This window comes from Rhinatrema bivittatum, chromosome 2 (genome assembly GCF_901001135.1).
Source record: "Rhinatrema bivittatum chromosome 2, aRhiBiv1.1, whole genome shotgun sequence".
In the NCBI taxonomy this organism is placed as follows: Eukaryota; Metazoa; Chordata; class Amphibia; order Gymnophiona; family Rhinatrematidae; genus Rhinatrema; species Rhinatrema bivittatum.
In genome coordinates, this window is record NC_042616.1 from 137,192,675 (window position 1) to 137,211,679 (window position 19,005).

At 39.8% G+C, this 19,005-nt stretch overlaps 1 protein-coding gene across 1 annotated transcript in view; it reads right to left on the reverse strand.

Moving 5' to 3' along the window:
• Nucleotides 1-15,702, reverse strand: part of GAD2 (glutamate decarboxylase 2) — a 159,190-nt gene extending 143,488 nt beyond the window's left edge. Inside the window, exons 1-5 of the mRNA XM_029592613.1 lie at nt 15,627-15,702; nt 14,836-14,895; nt 14,446-14,595; nt 13,005-13,238; nt 8,585-8,675 (exon numbers count right to left, since the gene is read on the reverse strand). Of these exons, the coding sequence (XP_029448473.1) occupies nt 8,585-8,675; nt 13,005-13,238; nt 14,446-14,595; nt 14,836-14,895; nt 15,627-15,702 (611 nt within the window). The remainder of the gene's footprint in view (nt 1-8,584; nt 8,676-13,004; nt 13,239-14,445; nt 14,596-14,835; nt 14,896-15,626) is intronic.
• Between the last annotated feature and the right edge of the window lie 3,303 nt (nt 15,703-19,005).

Sequence of the window (19,005 nt, forward strand, 5' to 3'; positions counted from 1 at the left end):
CACTGGTTCAAGAATCCTTGACAGCTTTTGGCCTTGCCCAAATAGCGAGGCAGAGCCAGTAACTGAGTGGATGTGGTAGGCCCCAGAACCTGGACTGGAAGATGCACTGGAGGCGTCTGCAGAGGAGTGGCATCCAAATGGTTGGCCAACCATCTGACGGTAGCTGCCAGGGCATCCAGACAGTGTTGCTGTTGTTGCAGACATTGTGCCATTCCTGGAATGGCCTGGAGCCCCAAAATGCCCACTGGATCCATGGCCTTGTAAACTGTTAATGCTGGGATTAATGGACCCTTGGGCCGGCCGTGTGGATGAAGATTGGATGAAAAGAGAACTCCGCTGAGATGATACGGCCGGGAGGCGGCTCAGAGCCGGGAGACCAAGCAGGAGCTTCACCACTGGAAGCCCGTGATCCCCCCAGAGGAGCCCGTGAGGACCCGGGCCACTGGGACTTAGGAGCGGTCTCCCAGAGCAGAAGTCCAGCTAAGTAGAGAACAGTCTGAAGATCTGAACTGGCAGCAGGCAAAGAGAAAAAGTATACGAACCAAAAACAAGAACCAGGAATTCAGTCTGAGGTTTGGAAAGCAGAAACTGAAGCAGAGACTGGAACTGGCAAAGAAGCAGGATCAGGAGCGGAGGCTGGAACAGGTGAGGAAGCAGGATCTGGAGCGGTAGCTGGAACAGACGAGAAAGCTGAATAAGGAGCACAGGAACAGGACAGCAACAGACACTCCTTAGAATGAACTCTGTTGCAAGGCTACGACTTCAGTCAGATGCCAGGTTTAAATATCATGCCGGCGTCTGATGTCATCTCAGGGGCTGGCCTCGGTTTCATGCCCCTGTGCCTCCAACTGCCTTCCCCTTGCGTCCACACTTGCCTAAGGGGGACGGAGCTCGGCAGCATCTCCCACGTTGAGATGCTGCCGCGGAGAAGGCTGAGAAGGCCTGAAAATCGCCGGACACAATCGCGGGATCCCAGGGCGGAGGAAGGTAAGGACCCGGTCACAAGTCCAGCGATCGGGACCGCAACAATGCCAGAGGTAGTAGAGTTTTCTTTGTTGTTTCTGTAGTACAAATCATCACCAGGAGATAGGAGTCTCCTGGTTGGTGGTTGGCTGCAGGGATGTAGGGAAGGGTGAGGGTTTGTGGCAGGTTTAAGACAATAAGTGCTTGCTTGCCTCCTCCTTTTGATTCCACAGCTGAAGAGGCTTGAATTTAGAGCAGGCAAGGATTAAAAGGGACCTACCTCTTGATGGCTTATTGTGAAATCTGCAGACCTGGCCAGGCTGGTTGAGGCATGAATGGTTTGGAGAGAGTCACATTGTCTCAGGCAGAGGAGTTAGCAGGGAGCAGTGCACTGAAAGAAGAGGGTTTGTTGCTGGACAGTGACATGGATGAATTTGAGACTGTAGTGGGATTGGGCTGCTGCTTGTGGCGGGTACTACTAGAGTTGTGTTAGAGAGAGAGGCTGGGAGCATGGTCATCATGTTATAGTGGTATCAAGAGTGGCACCTGAAGTGGGGGCTGCTTCGTAGGAGCACCGTAGTAGAGAGTTGGAGGAGACTTCGATGATGATGACAGGCACAGGCTGGCAAGGACTGGGAGTTGTTTTGGGGGAGATGAGTTGAGCCAGCAGTGTGAGGCTGCATTACCATGTGGTTGAGGTTGAGTGGAAGAGGGGAAGTGCCATTCAGTAGCTGATATTGAAGGGGCAGGAAGGGGATGGGGGTTCAGTAGGGAAGAGATGGGGAATTGTTGGATCTAGGGGGAGGAGCCTCAGGCAAGCCTATAGAGCCTCAGGATTGGAAGTGGGAGGGAATGTATGTCAAGAGTTGGAAGGATATTATGAAACAGGGGTTGTTAGGTATGGGAATGGCAGGGTAGAAATAGCACAATGGAATGTGGATATGGTGGAACTGAGTCATGATGAGTGGGATGATGGGTTTGTGGGGGAGACTATTGCAGAAGGGAACAGGAAAGAAGCAAGGTGCAACTGGAGGTCTTGGAGCAAAGGGAGGTGAGGGGAGGATGAAGTAAAGTGGATAGAGATGTGGAGACCATGGGAGCAAAGGTATAGCATTAGGTTTCCATGCTGTTGTAGGGAATCAGGGCAGGTGTATGTTGGATGAACATCTGGGCATATCTAGGCAAGAGGCACGGAGAGAACAAGAGTTTATAGCATGAGTTATTCCCGAGGGTGTAACAGGCATCCAAATCCAAGGAAGCTACTGATGGAGGATGCTGGGGGCATCTAAATATTTCTTTTGTCTTATTACAGTCATGACTCAGGTACAAACTTAGACTGTAAGCCCTCTGGGGATAGGGAAATACCTAAGTACCTAAATGTAATCCACTTTGAAGCGCTGAAAAAAGTGCAAAAAGTGGAATATAAATCCAAATAAATAAATAAAGAGGTTAATCGGCTGTCCTGGAGGATTGGCAGGGAGCTGCTTAGCAGGATGCCTCGGGAGGGGGTACGAAGAAGAGGAGCATCAAGTTCAGCCCAGATCAAAAGAAGGGGGTGTGAGCAGTGGAAGTTGTCTGGAGATTCCTGAAGGAATGGAGTTTCAGGTAAGTCATATGACAAAGGAGGGGGTCACAGACTGCAAAATTTGGGGATAAGAGGAGGAGGAAGAGGAAGAAGAGAGACTCTTCTGACTCTTCTTTTAGTTTTTCAGGCACCTTGTTTGGGATTGAGGCATATAGGAGAGAGGCAGCACAAAAGGCTTGGGATCTGGCAATTAGATATGAGAGGGGTACCCGGTTTTAGTGGCACTGTCTGAATTGTGGGATGGTGTAGCAAAATGATTGAGGAGACAGAAGAAAGAGAGAGAAAGGGAAAGATAGGAAGAAGAGGGGAAAGGAAACGGTGGAACCCAGGAAGGTGGCAAGTATGATTTTCAACTGGACAAGTTGCTTTTTACATCTGGCTAGTGTGGTAGGTCATTATTATGACCCTAGCCAGTATGGAGCTTTGTTGACATACATGGATAGTGTTTTGGAGACCCACAGGGATTATGAGGCTGGGTGTGGCTAAATTACAATGAGGCATTCCAATATAAAAATGGAGGAGAGTTCTTTGTTATCCTGTGTAATGCAGGATAACAATCTGTGGCTGACACAGATGACAAATAAGAGTCATCCAGTATGGTCATCTGTGGAGAGTCAACATGCAAAACATTCACCATCAGAAGAATGCCATGGTGAATGTTTGCATGTCTTTGACATTCTTCTGAGGATTTATATATATATGAGATGTACTTGAATTACATCAGAGATGGCATGTTGATTTGACTTGAATGTGTATAGAGGTGAATTATAAGTCTGAATACAACAAGGAGAACACCTGGGACGATATGATATATTTGATTTACATGAAACTATTGGGAAATTGTCATCTCTTTCAATGTTATCAACTGTGACTCTGCTCAAGTGAGGATGTATGCTGCAATCAATTTTTGAATTATAGACCTGTGTCCACTTTTGAGATTTGAAGATACTCTGCGGACTTTCCCCTGAAGAAACTTTTGCCAAGTGAAACATTTTGGGAGGCAGGCCCTTTATATATTAATTTTAGTATATCTTGTATGTATGAGTGTGAATGTTTGAATGGATGTGATGATTTTTAGAATATAAGAAGTGTTTAAACTTTTGTGGTTTCATGAGATAAATCTGTATAATTTGATTTTTTGTGAGAAATAAAAAATGGTATTTTTTTAAATAGTTTTTTGGTATATCATTTTATGTATTGATTTGAAAGTAAAATACAGGTTTAGGCAACTGTTGGAAGGAGAAAGAAGGGTAAAGTCACCTTGCAGTATTTGCAGTCATTGGTGGGCAGCTTGAGTTTTGCGTGCCATATAATTCTGATGGTGTGGGCATTTTTGCAGCAGTTATTTGTCATTATATCTGGGATTCAGTGCAAAGTTCATGAGATCAACATCTCAAAAGGCATTGGGGAGAATCTGATGGTTTGGTAGTGGTTTCTCAAGGATTTTAATATGGTTGGCATGATTTTAATATGGTTGGCATGTTTCAAGCAGATCTAGTGTCCAGCAAAGATTTAGAATTGTATTCTGACATGGTGGTGGTGGTGGTGTGTGTGGGGGGGGGGGGGGTTGGATTTAGGCTGTTTTGTCAGGGGGCTTGGTGTGTGGTAACATGGCCATAATGGCATGTGAACAATAGGGTTGTGAAGAATATTACTTCTTGAAACAATTCCCATTGGAAATAACCTTATCTGGGTGGGATGATAGGCTGGGCGATAACAGATAATCTTCTGATGTGATAATGTTGGTGTAGTTGAGGTAGTTAATAAATGGAGTATCAGGAGCCCACAGATTGCTGAATTGATGAGGGATTTTGCGCTGTTATGTCTACAGTTGGATATGGCTGCATGGGCCAGGCTCGTGCTGGGTGTTGAAAATGTGTTAGCAGATTCCCTTTCTCATTTTAAGTGGGCGAGGTTCCAGTAGTTGGCATAGGGAACAAATCTCCAGGGAACCAAGGTGCTTTAGTGCCTGTGGTGTTTTGGCACATAGAAATATGGACCTTGTTGCAATCTTCACTAGTTCATTTAGGGGAAGATTTTCAAAGGGATACGCACATAAGATACATGGGTAACCCCCAAAAAGCTGCCCCTTCCACCCCCTGTGCATGCCGAGCTTATGCTGCATAGGCTCAGCAGCACACGCAAGCCCCGGGATGTGTGTAAGTCCTGGGGCTTTCCTGAGGGGGGCATGTCGGGGGCGTGTCGTGGCAGTGCGCCATCGGAGGGCATTCCAGGGGCGGGGCCGTGGGAGTGGTCCTGGCCTGGGGGCATTTTGGGGGCATGGCCAAGGCCTCCAAAACTGCTCCCGGGCCGGGGAATCGGGCGCTGGCAGCCGGCCGGCGCACGTGAGTTACGCCTGCCTTGGGCAGGCATAACTTTTATAATAAAGGTAGGGGGGTTTAGGTAGGGCTGGAGGAGTGGGTTAGGTAGGGGAAAGGAGGGGAAGGTGAGGGGTGCAAGAAAGAAAGTTCCCTCCGAAGCCGCTCCGATTTTGGAGAGGCCTCGGAGGGAAAGGAGGCAGGCTGTGCGGCTCGGCGCGCACAGGCTGCCTATTTTGTGCAGCCTTGCATGCGCCGACCCTGGATTTTAAAAGATATGCGCAGCTATGTACGTATCTATTATAATCCGGCATACTCTTGTTTGCGCTGGGTGCGCGAACAAAAGTACGCGTGTGCGTACTTTTTAAAAATCTGCCCCTTAATCTGGATAGTCTATGTCAGGGAAAGTAATAGGAGATCTGTCTTTATGACTGAGGTGGGATGGATGGGGAGGCTAGTGATTGGTGGGTTACTTGTGGAATATATAATTAGAGCTAAAGAAGCAGGGAAGCAAGGGAGACTCTGTTCCATGGTTCGGGAAGAGTTCCATGTACTGGGATGACTTCCTTTTATTGCTTTTCTGTAAGCTGCATACTTTGACCAGACCTGATATTTTAGTTGTACATTTGAGAGAAAATGATTTAACACATTGGCTTGCCATGAGTTGATAACAGTGGTGGGAAAGGATTTTTCATCATTACTAAAATTGTTCCCAACATTACAAATGGGGTAGTTGGATATAAATGCAAGGCCTAAGTTGCAGGAGTAGGCATCATGGAGCTGAGGCATTCATAAGCTAAATAAACAAACTGAAAAATAGTTTAAGTTGCAGACTGGATTTTAGATGAAGCATGACTGGGATTGTGATGCTTGCTCTGGTTGATTGAGTGCATTTGTCAGATATTTGTAATGATTTGTTTAATAAATCTTGACAGGAGGCCTTGGAAATTATACTCAACACTAGGGAATATAACAGACTGGCTTAGGCCTGTTCATTGTCTGTGGAGGGAACCCAGCTATTGCAGTTTGGAATATTGTTCTTATACTGTTGTAAGGGGTATGTGCTGAGAAGTGGCTTGGTGGAACTGTCAGTTCTGAAGCAGAGAGTGGAGTGTGGTGCACTCTGTGGTTAGGCCTCTGATGCTGGGGCATGGCATTTGGGGTCATCATGCATGGCGTGGTCCTCCAGAAGATGCCTAAAGCCTCAGATGGGTTAAAGGTAGTCTGCTGCTGGGATGTGGTGGGAGGCAAACCCAGGCACTGGGTGGGGTGGGATAGGGGTTGGAGTTGGAGTTTAGGTTAAATGACAGTTTGGCTTGCATTGGGTTTGCAAATAAAGGTGTGGCTTTTTATGAACAATATTGTTTATCATGATTTATTGAATGCGAACTGTGAAGAGTGAGTGGGGAAGGAGAAAGTCTTAGATTCCTATATTATTAGTTTTAAGCATATTTAGCACAGGCAAAGAAATTTAACATTTGAGATAAACATGCACAACTGTGCAAATAAACCATATTTCACATTTCTTGAGAGGTTTTTTAAGTAAGAATTTGCTCTTGTATAATTACTTCAAGGATGGTGTAAAAAAATGTTTCTCTTGTACTACTAGAGAAAATATTTTAATGAACTGTAAACTTGGTGCAGATGACTCTAAAAAATAATCTTTCAAATTTCTAAGGTGGTGCAATATACCAGTTTGGTAAGGAGAACAAAGGGATTGTTTTTTTTTTTTTGTCATATAAGATTTTGCATTAGCATCCAAGAAGAAATGAAACTGATATGAATACATAAGGTTCAATTCAGCAGAAATCTTGCACCAAAAAGCTGGAGATTTTTAGTCTTCAGTTTGTATTTTAATGCTGTAAAAAAGATATTCTGGCTAGCATGGGTCTTGTGTTGTTTTGTGGAGATTTCTCATTATAGAGGAGATATACTTTACTAATTTTTCTGTGTAATTTTTAACCCATAAATATGGTATTGTAAACTAAATTATTTTCTCAATGACTCCTTCTTTACTAGGTTTCTATTTTCAATTTTTCTTATATATCTCAAAAATGAAAGCATGAATTCTCCCTCTTTCTCTATATATATGCATACACACACAGAATACATAGTGTCTGAGTGTATGTGTTTATAAATAACAAACATGGGCTAGATACAAAATAAAGTGCTTGAAAAGCACACCAAAACAAACCCCAACTAAGGGGAGAAGAGCACTAATGGTAAATGTGTATAAATTAAAAAAAAAACCAAAAAAAAAAAACCCAACCTTTATTACTTTTTGAATTAATTTAAAACAGGCTTCAAACAGTACATACAACAATTAGTTAATGCACATACATGTGTAAGACAAGACTTGTGCAGACATAAACAGAGGATCAAGAGTAACTTGTTACTAGGCAAAAACTTTTTTCTAGTCATTAAAGAACATTGAAATAAGTGAACCAGCTCAATTCATCAGATACAATGTGTTACCAGATATTATGAACTTAATTGCAAAGAGATATAATGTTACTATTTGCAAAATGAAAGGAACAGTTTTGCTATTGGAAAAAATGACACAATTGTTTCTGAACTGGCAACAATATATACAAGTGTCTAGACCAGACAAGACACCCAAGTAGTTAAATATCCATGCCAAGGTGCTCAACCACTCAATTACCTCAAGTGCACATAAACACAAGTTTCACAAAACATATACAGTACCCATTAATAACAAACTATGTTCTATTTGCAAGCTTCAAAGTATTAGGTTACAGCATTCCGTAAGAGCTGCATACATTACTCAGAAATTAATTTTTAAGCTTAAAGCTAGCAAAGCAACTCATGTGCTGACATTGCCAAACTCTCATATGGCACTCCCTGACACAGGTCAAACAAAACTTTGATTTTCTTAAAAAAGTAATAATAGACTTCAAAGACAGCACCACCAAATGTTGGAGTTTAAGATCCAGGGTCAGCTGGTAGCACTGGATATACACTTACCACTAAGAAGCAACTAGAGATAAAATATACAATCTTCACTTTCAAAAGAGCAAAGAGCTGTTTCAAAAGAGCAAAGCAAAATAGATAGGAACACCACTTCCAAGGTGGAGTTTCACGGATCCAAATCAAAATCCTGTGAAAGTTCCAGCAATCTTTTAAGCCTCCAGCAAAGCTGACACATTGTAGAAGGTACTTCAGTGCTTAATTTAAATATTAATCCCCTTATTTCATTAAATTGAGGGGCATGTGCAAAATTTAATTATCCTATAATTTGAAAAATGACTATTCTTGTAAGTACAAACAATTATGTCAATTTATATGTGTCGTGGATTGTTTCCCAATCCCTAACAATGGGAGGTTATTTTCTAACCCTATCGCACATGAAAAGAGACGTTTTGCACGCGATACCTAGATTGGGGTGGGGTCGGGGCAGCATCAGCACTGGAAGAGGAGGAGTCTGGGTGGCGTCGGGGTGGACACCACAGAAACTTCGCTGACGGTGAAAAGGTAAGGCCCCTTATCGCCACCAGTGGCACTATTGGGTGCGAAAGCTGGCAGCGATAACACTGTGGTGGTGCGAAGGCTGCCAGTTTTCACAGGCCCAACCCCTGCTTCGCCCCCCCACCCCCATGCCCTCCGTTAGTGCCGGGATTCACAAACCGGTACGAAGAAAGAAAATCCAGGTCTTTGGTTCTTACCAGAGATTATAGCAATGGAAAATCCATGTACTTACATGTTTGTATTTGCTGTAGATGTCAGCCAGTCTGCTGCTAATCCAACCATATCTAGTCCAGTTGAAAGCTGATTGAAATATCTGGGATGCCCTTTATAAAATTTAAAAAATAATTGTAAGCATTGAAAATGCAAAGTACCGTCCTTTACAGAATATATCACGTTCATCTAAAAGGAAATGATTACGATGTGTAATTATTGCCAATACCTTTTAAATACTATATTCCTAATTTATACCATAGACACTCTATGTTATTTTTAAATATACTATGCTATTCTATTTGTTTTAAATGGGTTCATCTCTTGCATTCCGTCTTTTTAAATATGTACGCTAGAATTATGCAGTAATATCATAACAATCAGAGCAATGTTTTTGCCTATTTTTGTATCCCATATTGGTATTGCAAGTAGCTCCGGTTTTTTTGAAAAGCACGTGCGATGGACCATCTGAGGAGACTGTCTATACTTATAATCAGTTCAGTGATGAATGGCTAATGATTACGGGAGACAGGGGAAAATGAGAAAATTGAACACTTTGCACGTGATTCAAAGGCTGATAATTGTAGAGAATAGCATGGACAGCGGTAATGCCTGCCACTTCTCCCCCGTCAGAATAAAACTATAAATAGCGCGAGTTTCTTCGTGATTGTGAATTTAAATAAACCCGATTAAAGCCCGCGTGGATGCAACGTCTACAAATGTTACATGAGTCTCCATTCAAGTACAGCGATTAGTCTGGTTGCAAGCCTTATGTAACTGTGTTTTGAAGGTTTTCTTAACTACTGTCTGAGATTTTTCTTTCCTTGGAAAATAAGCGTGAGGCTATTCAAACTGTGGACAAAGATAAGGAAGATATTAATCATGGGCGATCTCATTGCTTAGGCTCACATGTTTCCTTACCAGCAAGCGCCGTTCAGTTATTACTGGATGAAAAAGCCTGAGCTTCTAAAACACCTTTTCTAAAACAGGGATGGAAATGGTTGTTGCCTGCTTGAATATCCCCCCATATCCACCCTCAAACAGGGGGATTAGGAAATGAAGGGGAGAGGGAGAGAGAGAGAGAGAGAAGATGCAATATCGCCTCATTCACCAGTCTCTGTTATCAGGTGCTTGCACATGGGGAGTAACTAATGCTTTGACTGAAGATGCATTTTTTTTGTATCGCCTGCGAAAAGAATGAAGGTAATGGTCATGTTTCAGGGACAATAAAGAGTCCAGTAGTAGAGGTACATCCCCCACCTTACTTCTAGCCAAGACGTTATACTGACTGCAGCACTGGCGTTTGTTAAAGTCATTAAAAAGAATTATTCACAATTCCAGAACTGCCTTTTACATTTTTTTTTTCGGTGAACAGGTACAGTTGCAGCATTTTCTCCGGTTGGACTGCTGATCTTCTTTGTGTACTGTGTACAGGAATAAGTTTGAACACCTTCCCACCTCAAAGAAGAATTTTCTAGGTTGGGTTTCTGGAGTTATCCATCTCTCTAGAACCAATCGTATCGTATCGTATCTTCCTTCATTAAAACTGAAATATTTTCTTAAGTGTAAGGAGCTCGATAAGCGCGTCTTCAATCGTTCATGCTAATGTATTGACCGAACGGCAGGCAGAGGTGCTGAATAAGGGCAGCTTTGGCAGTTCCCGTCTCAGAAGATTATCCCTGCAGCAGCAGCGGAGAAAATGCCCCTCGTGTGTCGCTCCCCCAGGCAGTGCTGGTGTCAGCTCCGCTAGCGCCAAGAAACGGGTTCACTCTCACTTCTACTTGCATTTTGAATAATGCTGTATACTGCTCGTCTCTCAACTGTATCCATTAATAAGATCACGCTTAGCACTTGGCTTATGACTTAGTCTGTGATTTCGATCCTTTTCCTGAAGGTTTGTTAAATGTTTAGTGGTTGTGCTGTCTTTTAGTAAAACGAGTCATGCTGAAGCATCGAGGTAATCCTCTTTCGGAAATGCTATTCGTTCGTGCTCTGGCTAGCTCTGCAGAGTGTCATTGTTATGATGATAGAGCGCAGAAAACATAATAATTCTCCGGGAAAATGGTTTAATATCAAAGCATTGTTTAAATGCGTCTCTACTTTCTCCCTTTTCTTCGCATTATCTCTTTCCCTGTATGTCTAGTGAATGGGGCCTCGTAAACAGTGAATACTGCGAGCCTACCTAGGGTAGTAGAAGAGTATATTGACATTGTCTGTGTATTTCTCCTGTGGTATCGCCCTGAGAGGACCTTACAGAAAAGGACGCTAGAACACAGTCAAATAAATAACCAGTATCCCCCAAATGGTAACATGTCTCTTATGTGAAATGTTTCTTTCAAGCTTCACTGAATCCAACGGTGCCAGTCGAACGAGACATGCAATAATAATACAAAAGATTGCTGATATAAGTGCAAATTAAAAGTGACTGACAATTCCAGTGCAACACGGCGTGTACTAAGTATGTTGATGTGATCAAATATACAATCCACTCATATTACAGTAAATCTAATCTTGATCTATTGCTACTAACAATAGAATTGAATAACTCCTCAAAGGATCTGCTAGCTTCACGAGCTGTTTACAATTATTTTAAGCAATTAGAATTTCAGTTATTTCAGTTAATGCTTGCCCTGTGGTATAGAATATTGCATTAAAATGTAGAAATATTTGATTAAGAATAATAAAACTGTGCCACGTTGATGAACGCAATTACCCTAAGGCTGTCTATACCTACAAATTAATAAAATATGTTAAAAAGTAGATTTGGCCATTGAACAATGCCATCTAAAAATATCTTTTTGAAGGAATACACTTGCTTAAGTAATAAAACAAGATATTGTCTAATTAGATTGCGATCTCAATTTACATTTTCTAAACCGTTTTCTAGAATTGCTGCCTCAAGCATTCCCTCGGCAATTGCTCTAGAAAAATGATCTCCTATTAAAATAACATTACATTCAATGATAGATCTTATCTATCTGACAGGTTAATTAAATACGTAGTAAAAGCTTATGTTCCCTTCTTAAAATTATCATGAAGCACTGAAGGATTTCTCACACATGCATTTGATACTACCCGAAAAAATCCTTTCACACCATTCATCAACTTCTTACAATGCATGGCTTGAGATGTGGGGCGCGCGCGCGCGCGCGCACACACACACACACACACACACACACACACACACACACATTGAATGCTGTTACCATACTAATAAATAATTTAAATATCCAGCGCACATCTTAAAGTTTTTCTAGGGGACAGACCAGTATAGAAACAACAACAGCTATGCAATGAGTTTTGCTACTAGAACTAGATATTTCTATTCTCCACAGTTTTTAAAACAATCCATATAAATACAGGCTTTATCCTACCTACAATATTTAAAATATATGCATTTAATTGTGTTATTTTTTTGTTAAAATCAATATACTCTTGTAGGCCACAAAAAGGATAACAAGGATTATTGTGTGGATGACCCCCCCGAATGATTGCTTTATACAGAAAAGCAAATTTAAGAGTCCATTTTTTACTTGGGATTCAGAACTTTAAAAAATGTTGTTTTGTTAACAATAGTTACAATAAAAATATAATGCTCTGTCCTAGTCTTATTTTAATTTTTTAAAATTTATTTTTACCAGAAATGACTGATGAAGATGATAAATATGTGCTCTAGTCAATGAATTAGATTTTTCTTTTCTTCCAGGGAGAAAACTGTTTTACCCACACTAAAAAGAATTACTGTGTCTCCTTTCTTAGCATGACCGAATTGCTGCTATGTTCTGCATCCATCTTCTTTTTTAGTTCCTACTGGGAACCTCAGATTTAAAATGTTGGTCGCTTGATACAGCGGCAAAATAATATCTTTCTGGTCTACTGAGCAGCCACAATAGTGAGTTATGAGGCTCTGTGCATATAGAAAATTACTCTCAGGACACATCTACCAGATTAGTACTTTGAGTTTAATGCCACATATGTCTTCACGTTTTCGCATTTTTTTTAAAGATTTACTTCCTGCTTCGTTGTTTACGCTTAACTGTTTACACTTTCTTCTTTATAGTTGGGACTGGTCATGCATCAACCCTTACTTTTCTTGGACAAAATAGTTTTGGCTGAACGGTCTCACTTTGATTTTTTATTTTAATTTTACATGGATATAGATGATAATCTCTTTTAAGTAGACATTGAACTGATGAGAATTTGCAAAAATATAAAGCTCTGTATAGTACTACTGCTTGAACCATTTGTTGCGCGGAGTATATTGATGGTGCTATACAAATATTTCATATTATTATCTGGAAAGGCAGAATAATATATAAAAGACGTACATATAATAAAGCAAATCCAAAGGAAAACAGATTCATTATGGTTACCGAGTAACAAGTAGAAAGACAAATGAAATAACACGTGGCATAAATATAATACTTGTTTATTTACATTACCTGTCTTGATTGCATATTTCAGTGTTGTTCTGCAATTTAACAAAATATCCTCCAAAGTCTGCGGCTGTTCGGACAATTCCCAATTATACTCTTGAAGAAGCTCATTTGGGTAATGGAAATCAATAACTTTTGTTGATCTATCAAACGTTTTTACTATATACTGAAGCAAAATGTCCACAACATCTTGCAGAAAAGCCAAAGTTGTCATTTCCCCATTAGATACTGGCAGAAGATCTGAAAGAAATGTGCAATTAAACTAGGTTTATGGAATTACTTTAAATGTACTGCTACTAGGCAGTGAACATTTCGGATATATTTTATTTTTAATCAGATGGTCACGTTATTTTAAAAAGCAATAAAAATATGTCATTTGACTGAAAACTGAAAAAGGAGATTGCCTTTTATGATTTTTGTCGAAATATCGGACATGTTTAAACAAGTCACTGGAGTAATGTTTTTAATTAAAAAAAATTACCAATGTAAAGTAAATAATGTTTTAGCTATACTACTATTGCAAATACAACGTCCTCTTCAAATTATTTCACATTGTTTCAAAGATCCTTTTGAAAAGTATTCTATATATGAAAACCAATAACTTTTCCATTACGTTTAAATTATGTTGGCCCATAGAAAAAACTTTTCCATTACGTTTAAATTATGTTGGCCCATAGAAAAAAAAAAAAGGCCCATAAAAAAAAAGCCATGCTTTCTACTGTAATAAAATAGTAATTACAGCTAGAGCTTTGAATGAGGGTTGAGTTTGCAATATTTTCAGTTTACTTGAATCGTGCATTTCTCAAAATGGAATGTCATAGGTCCTAAACCTGTGTCCAATATCCCTCTGTGCTCAGGTGATCGAGAAAAATGTACATAGCCATGCTCTATTTTGTAGTGCTTGTTGATTTTTTTTCTACTATTAGAGCCTAACAGAGTTAAATCCTGATGGTTGTTGTTGGTGGTGGGGAGGGGGGGGGGGGGGGGGTCCATGATCAGAATGTTTTCTACCTCTTTTCACTTTCAATTGAAGAGCTACAAACTTTATTTTTAAAGAAATTGCTATCTGATGCTCATAAGTGTTCACCAAATCTTATTTACTTAACACTTGTTGAAAAAAAAAAAGGCTTACTTTTTTTTCAGAGCAAATATTTGAAATTAAATATTAGTTTACATTTTACTTTTCCATTTAGGGACGAGTACAACAAAATCATAATGCAATCAGGAAAGGCCTAAATCAAAGGAACTGAAATTGTTACTGTTAAGACAATGCCAGCATCCACAAAACTGTTGAATTCAGAAAAATATTTTAACTTTAAAAGCTTATCATTTCAATACTTCTGGCCCTATCTCTGATGATCAAAATATAATTTTATGATATGATATGATTATCAGTTGAGAATATTTGAAGTTGCAAAACAGAAAGGTGTGGACTAGTTTTGTTTACCTGTTGAGTATAAGAATGAATAGTTAATTTGATCTTTCTGGCATCTACATGGCTTGTTTTCACATATGCAGGGCATTTTCTTGTTCTCTGGCCCCATACCCTCCTTGGTGCCAGTATCCATTGGTTTCTCAGCATCGCCATAGAGTAAAGCTAATAATGACACAAAAAATGAAATTCAATACATCTCTAATTAGAATATAAATGATGAATTCAGACAATATGACCTACCACAAGTAATTTCCATAAAGTAGGAGTGATTCTCAGAAACAGAATTAAAACATTGCAGAGAATGGTAGTCTTTTTATAAATCTGTAGTTTCATTTAGAAAACAGATTTTATAAAGTAACATAGTAAATTATTTAATTGATCATTTATTGGTTTTATACTTACCACAAAGTTTGGAGCTAATTCCTCCTGTAAACTTCTGGGCAACCTGACACCAAGCTTTTGCTGGAATGAAAGAAGTAGGTTTAAAAAAATAGTGGGAAGTGTACTTCCTTTGACGGTAATCTACATCTGGAACATCAGGATGTGCAAGTAAGAGGCGCTAACTGCAATGTTTCACAATTGATTCATACTAAAAAAAAGATACCACGTTTGGTTATGATGAAACAAATGCTTGTAATATTACTGATCTTATAAAACAAAGTATGCAACTTTCAAGAAACCTTTCACGGAGCATAATTTTTCCACCAGCATCCACCGTGAAAATTTCCTGTAGTATTGATTTCCTTGTTATCTTTCCCCAAAGCCTCTTTATAATCCAGAAGTACCCCAAACCCATTCTACCAGGATCGAAATATTTCCAAATTAAGTTTCAGTTAATACTAAATATAGCATTGGGTTTTATGTAGTTTCTGGGAGACCGGGTGATGCTGAGAGTAGTGAGAATTCGCTTTTACAATGCTGTTTTGTGGTAACATACATGGTTATTTCTATTGTTTCAATTCATTCTCTGATCAGGATGAGTGCCTTAGTTAATTGGGATAGATCGTCTGAATGCACTGTTTGCATAGTGGTGGGCAGGACGCTGGACAGACGTTTGGTAAATGAAGCAATGACTGACATCTCTGCTGGACAGTTGTTTTTCTGTAACTTTGCCATAGAGCGCCTTTTTTCCTCTGCCTCCCGCACAACATCCAGGGCTCATCTATTCGAAAAAAAGAGAAGCTTTCCCCTACCTGTGTTAGGATTTTCAGGCTCGCTAGCTCCATTCTCCGACCCAAAGGACCAAAAACCAGACCCGGGAGATGCCATCAAAGCCCTTTGTACAGACGACGAGTGAAAGAGGCAGAGAATGAAAGATAGTGCACACAAGGAAAGATTAGTTGCTGCAAATCGGTGGAATGAAAGCTTAGACAGGAAGATCCCCGCCTCTCATCTGGGTTCCCAGAAATCGCCGCCGATTGAAGAAAGGACAGAACTAAAAGTGCGTGTGGTAGAGAGAGAGAGAGAGAGAGAGAGAGAGAGAGAGAGAGGAGAGAGAACAAAATGGGAGGGGGAAAGGAGGCAAGCACTATGAATTATGAGAATGTGCTCGCTGTCTCTGCTTCTCCTTGGAAGTAAGGGCTGAAGCTGATGAATATCCGAGAGTCAAGTAGCTGGGAGCTGAGTTGCCTGTAATATTAAACCCGTTTCGGACTGAAGTGCTAGCGAGACAGATGGAGAAACTATGGATAGAGAGCTGTCCGTGGTGCTGATCCTAGCCCGCCTCCGGCTGCCTTGCGTAAGCGAGGCTATGAATGAGGTAGCAGGAGTGAGGACAGAGCTGTCTGTGGTGCTGATTCTGTCTCGTTTCTCGCAACGTGAACGAGGGAGACAACAAATGAAGAAGCAGAAGCTATGCGCGGGAAGCTGTCGGTGACGCTGATTCTGGCCCGCTCTTCTCTGCTAAGCCTTAAAAGTTAAAATACTAAGGAGAAAAAAAAATAATGAGCTACCAAAACAGCGCAGCCTTGCTATCAACAGAGCTGCACAGCTTGCTTATTTTTTAAGAATGCCAAAGAAAATAGCAAGTTGCATTGGTTAGATTAGTGGGAAAGGGCTAGTGGGGAGTGGTCAGGGTTCATTTCAGTTTTTAAGTGCAGGAGGAAGGGTTGCATAAAGATTGTAGACGGATGACGATAACAACACATTTCTGGTGAAAAAATAAGGTTGCTCCTATTGGGTGGGTGTGAAAAAGAGCAAGTGAAAACAATAGCCAATGCAGGAACATAGGCTTCACTGAAGAGTCTTACCATGGAATACCATGTTTTCAACTGGTTATTGTAAACTAAAAATGATAGATGATGGAAGCAATGATGAGAAAGGGTTACTCCTTACTAGTGGTATTAAGGATATTTGCCTGTGTGGAGGGGTTGCATGATACCTGAATAGATTGAATGGCAGAGGCAGGTGCAAACAGAACTAGACTTCTTTAAGCTTTTTAGTGCAGGTTAATAGCAACTTAGAGAGCCCTGACATCCTTAGGGTTTCTAGCGTTGTGTGGAAAATGAGGAGCGGACTGGGTACATGAATTTGTCTTTTTTTTTTTTTCTCACTAAGACAGGCTTATGAATCTAATGTTTATTGAAAAACTAACAAAGAGATGAAGTTCACAGGTTTTATAATTTTGATTATCTTTAAAAGCTAAAATGAGATACGTAAAACCTACATATTAAACCATTTTATTAGCAAGAAATGATATATATACACTAGGATGTCCAGCTTCTGACATTTGTTAATGGTAGTTTTATTTTGCTGTACATAAATTCATTGTGAGTGTTTTATGTTCCTGGCCTTGAACGAAGGATAAGACAGATTATTAATCTTTTAAAATAAATTAATTAATGTATAGGCTGCCAAATGATATTGTCTTCTATTTCTTGTTGGCACTTAAATAAAGTTGACATTATATTTTTTGTGTAAGTCATTTATTACATCTTTGTTTAGGTGTATAGTGGATTATTTGTATAATTTTGCATACTCAGTATGCATTTTAAATGAATAATAGTAAGAATAATGTAAGAGTTATCAGAAAATACCCTTGTGGCATAGGCACCTAAAATAAATTAAATCTCTTTGGCTCCCCTCTTCACAATTAGATGTAATCTATTACTTAGGGTGGGGCTTTGGATGGGATTTAGTATGAGTTTCTGTCTAGTGATAGTCTGATCTGAAATTTATCATCTATATGAACATGAACTATCTGGCTAGTGATATGTGTTTGTTTGGGTTTCTATGATCTTATGCTATGATTTGCAAATCACCACTTGTGGGTTTCAGAACATGGGTGTCATTTGCAGACTGTTTATGGAGAGTTTTTCTGAAGATGGGATTTATGTGGTTTTGAAATCTCATCTGCTACAACATCTTTGGATTATTCTTATGTTGGTCAATTGAACATGTCACAACATAGAAAGAATCCAAAGGGTATATATGCTTTGGCTATTTTACAGAGCAGCAGATTTTTTTTTTATTTAGTGCAAGCACATTTATGAACAGCAAAAGACATGAATTCAAATAGCATTCATTTGATTGATATTTGTGATCTGTGGAATGAGATACATGAAACTCAACTTCTGATCCATGATTTATTTTGATTTGGTTTGCCTATTGCTTGAGGACTGTGTCTATACAATGAAGGATTTGACTAAGACCAACTTGTAGGAGCTAAAATGTGCTCATCAATGAAAAAAAAACATGACTTTGATAGATGACCATAAGAATTATTGTATTATACTGTATTACATTACACTGCATTGGTTAATTACATTTTAAACAGGAAGATATGTTAACTAAGTCCTATCTGTAGCACCCCAGGAATGATGAGAGACAAAAAAAATGAAGACCTATTAAACTGAAGATACAAGACAATTTTCATCTAGGTCTAGACAAAAATTGTCACATAGCCTCCCTGCCTTTCCAAAACATATCTTGATAGATTTAATCAGAAGACTATACTAGAAATAAACCAGCTCACTCCAAATTTAACAGTAACCTTCAGACCCCTTCTTCTCCCCCCCCACCCCAATACATTTTTCATAATTCTTCATTCTTTTCTTATCTTTATTTTCAAATACTGGAAACAAAAATATCAACTCCTAATGTTACACTAATATTCAAGTACTGACGTTTTGTTTTAGTAAAATTATTCCAGTTTTATCATAGGGTAAGTTTTTTGTTAGGTTTAATATTTATTATTTATATTTGGCCTGGTATTTTCTTTCTGCTTCAAGCTCAGTCAGAATTGGCCTCTACTGGCTTATGATATTTCTTTATCTTTAACTATATGAGACTTTACCTTCTATTTATATTTTCTTTCCAGTTCATTTAGCTCAGTCATTACTGCAACAGTTGTCAGCTGGAAACCATACATCAAGGCTTCTTCTGGGATGTTGTAACCATGGGCCCTAAATCCGGCCACTAGGTTTCACCTTTACTCAGTGGGTCGTCCCAGGGCTGTGAACACTATCTCTACAGTATCCTCTACCCTGATCAGCCCAGGGAGCAGAAGACTGGCTTGTAAATTAAAACCAGGTCCTCTATATGATTGCAGTGCTTTTCAGGGAGCTAGTGGGC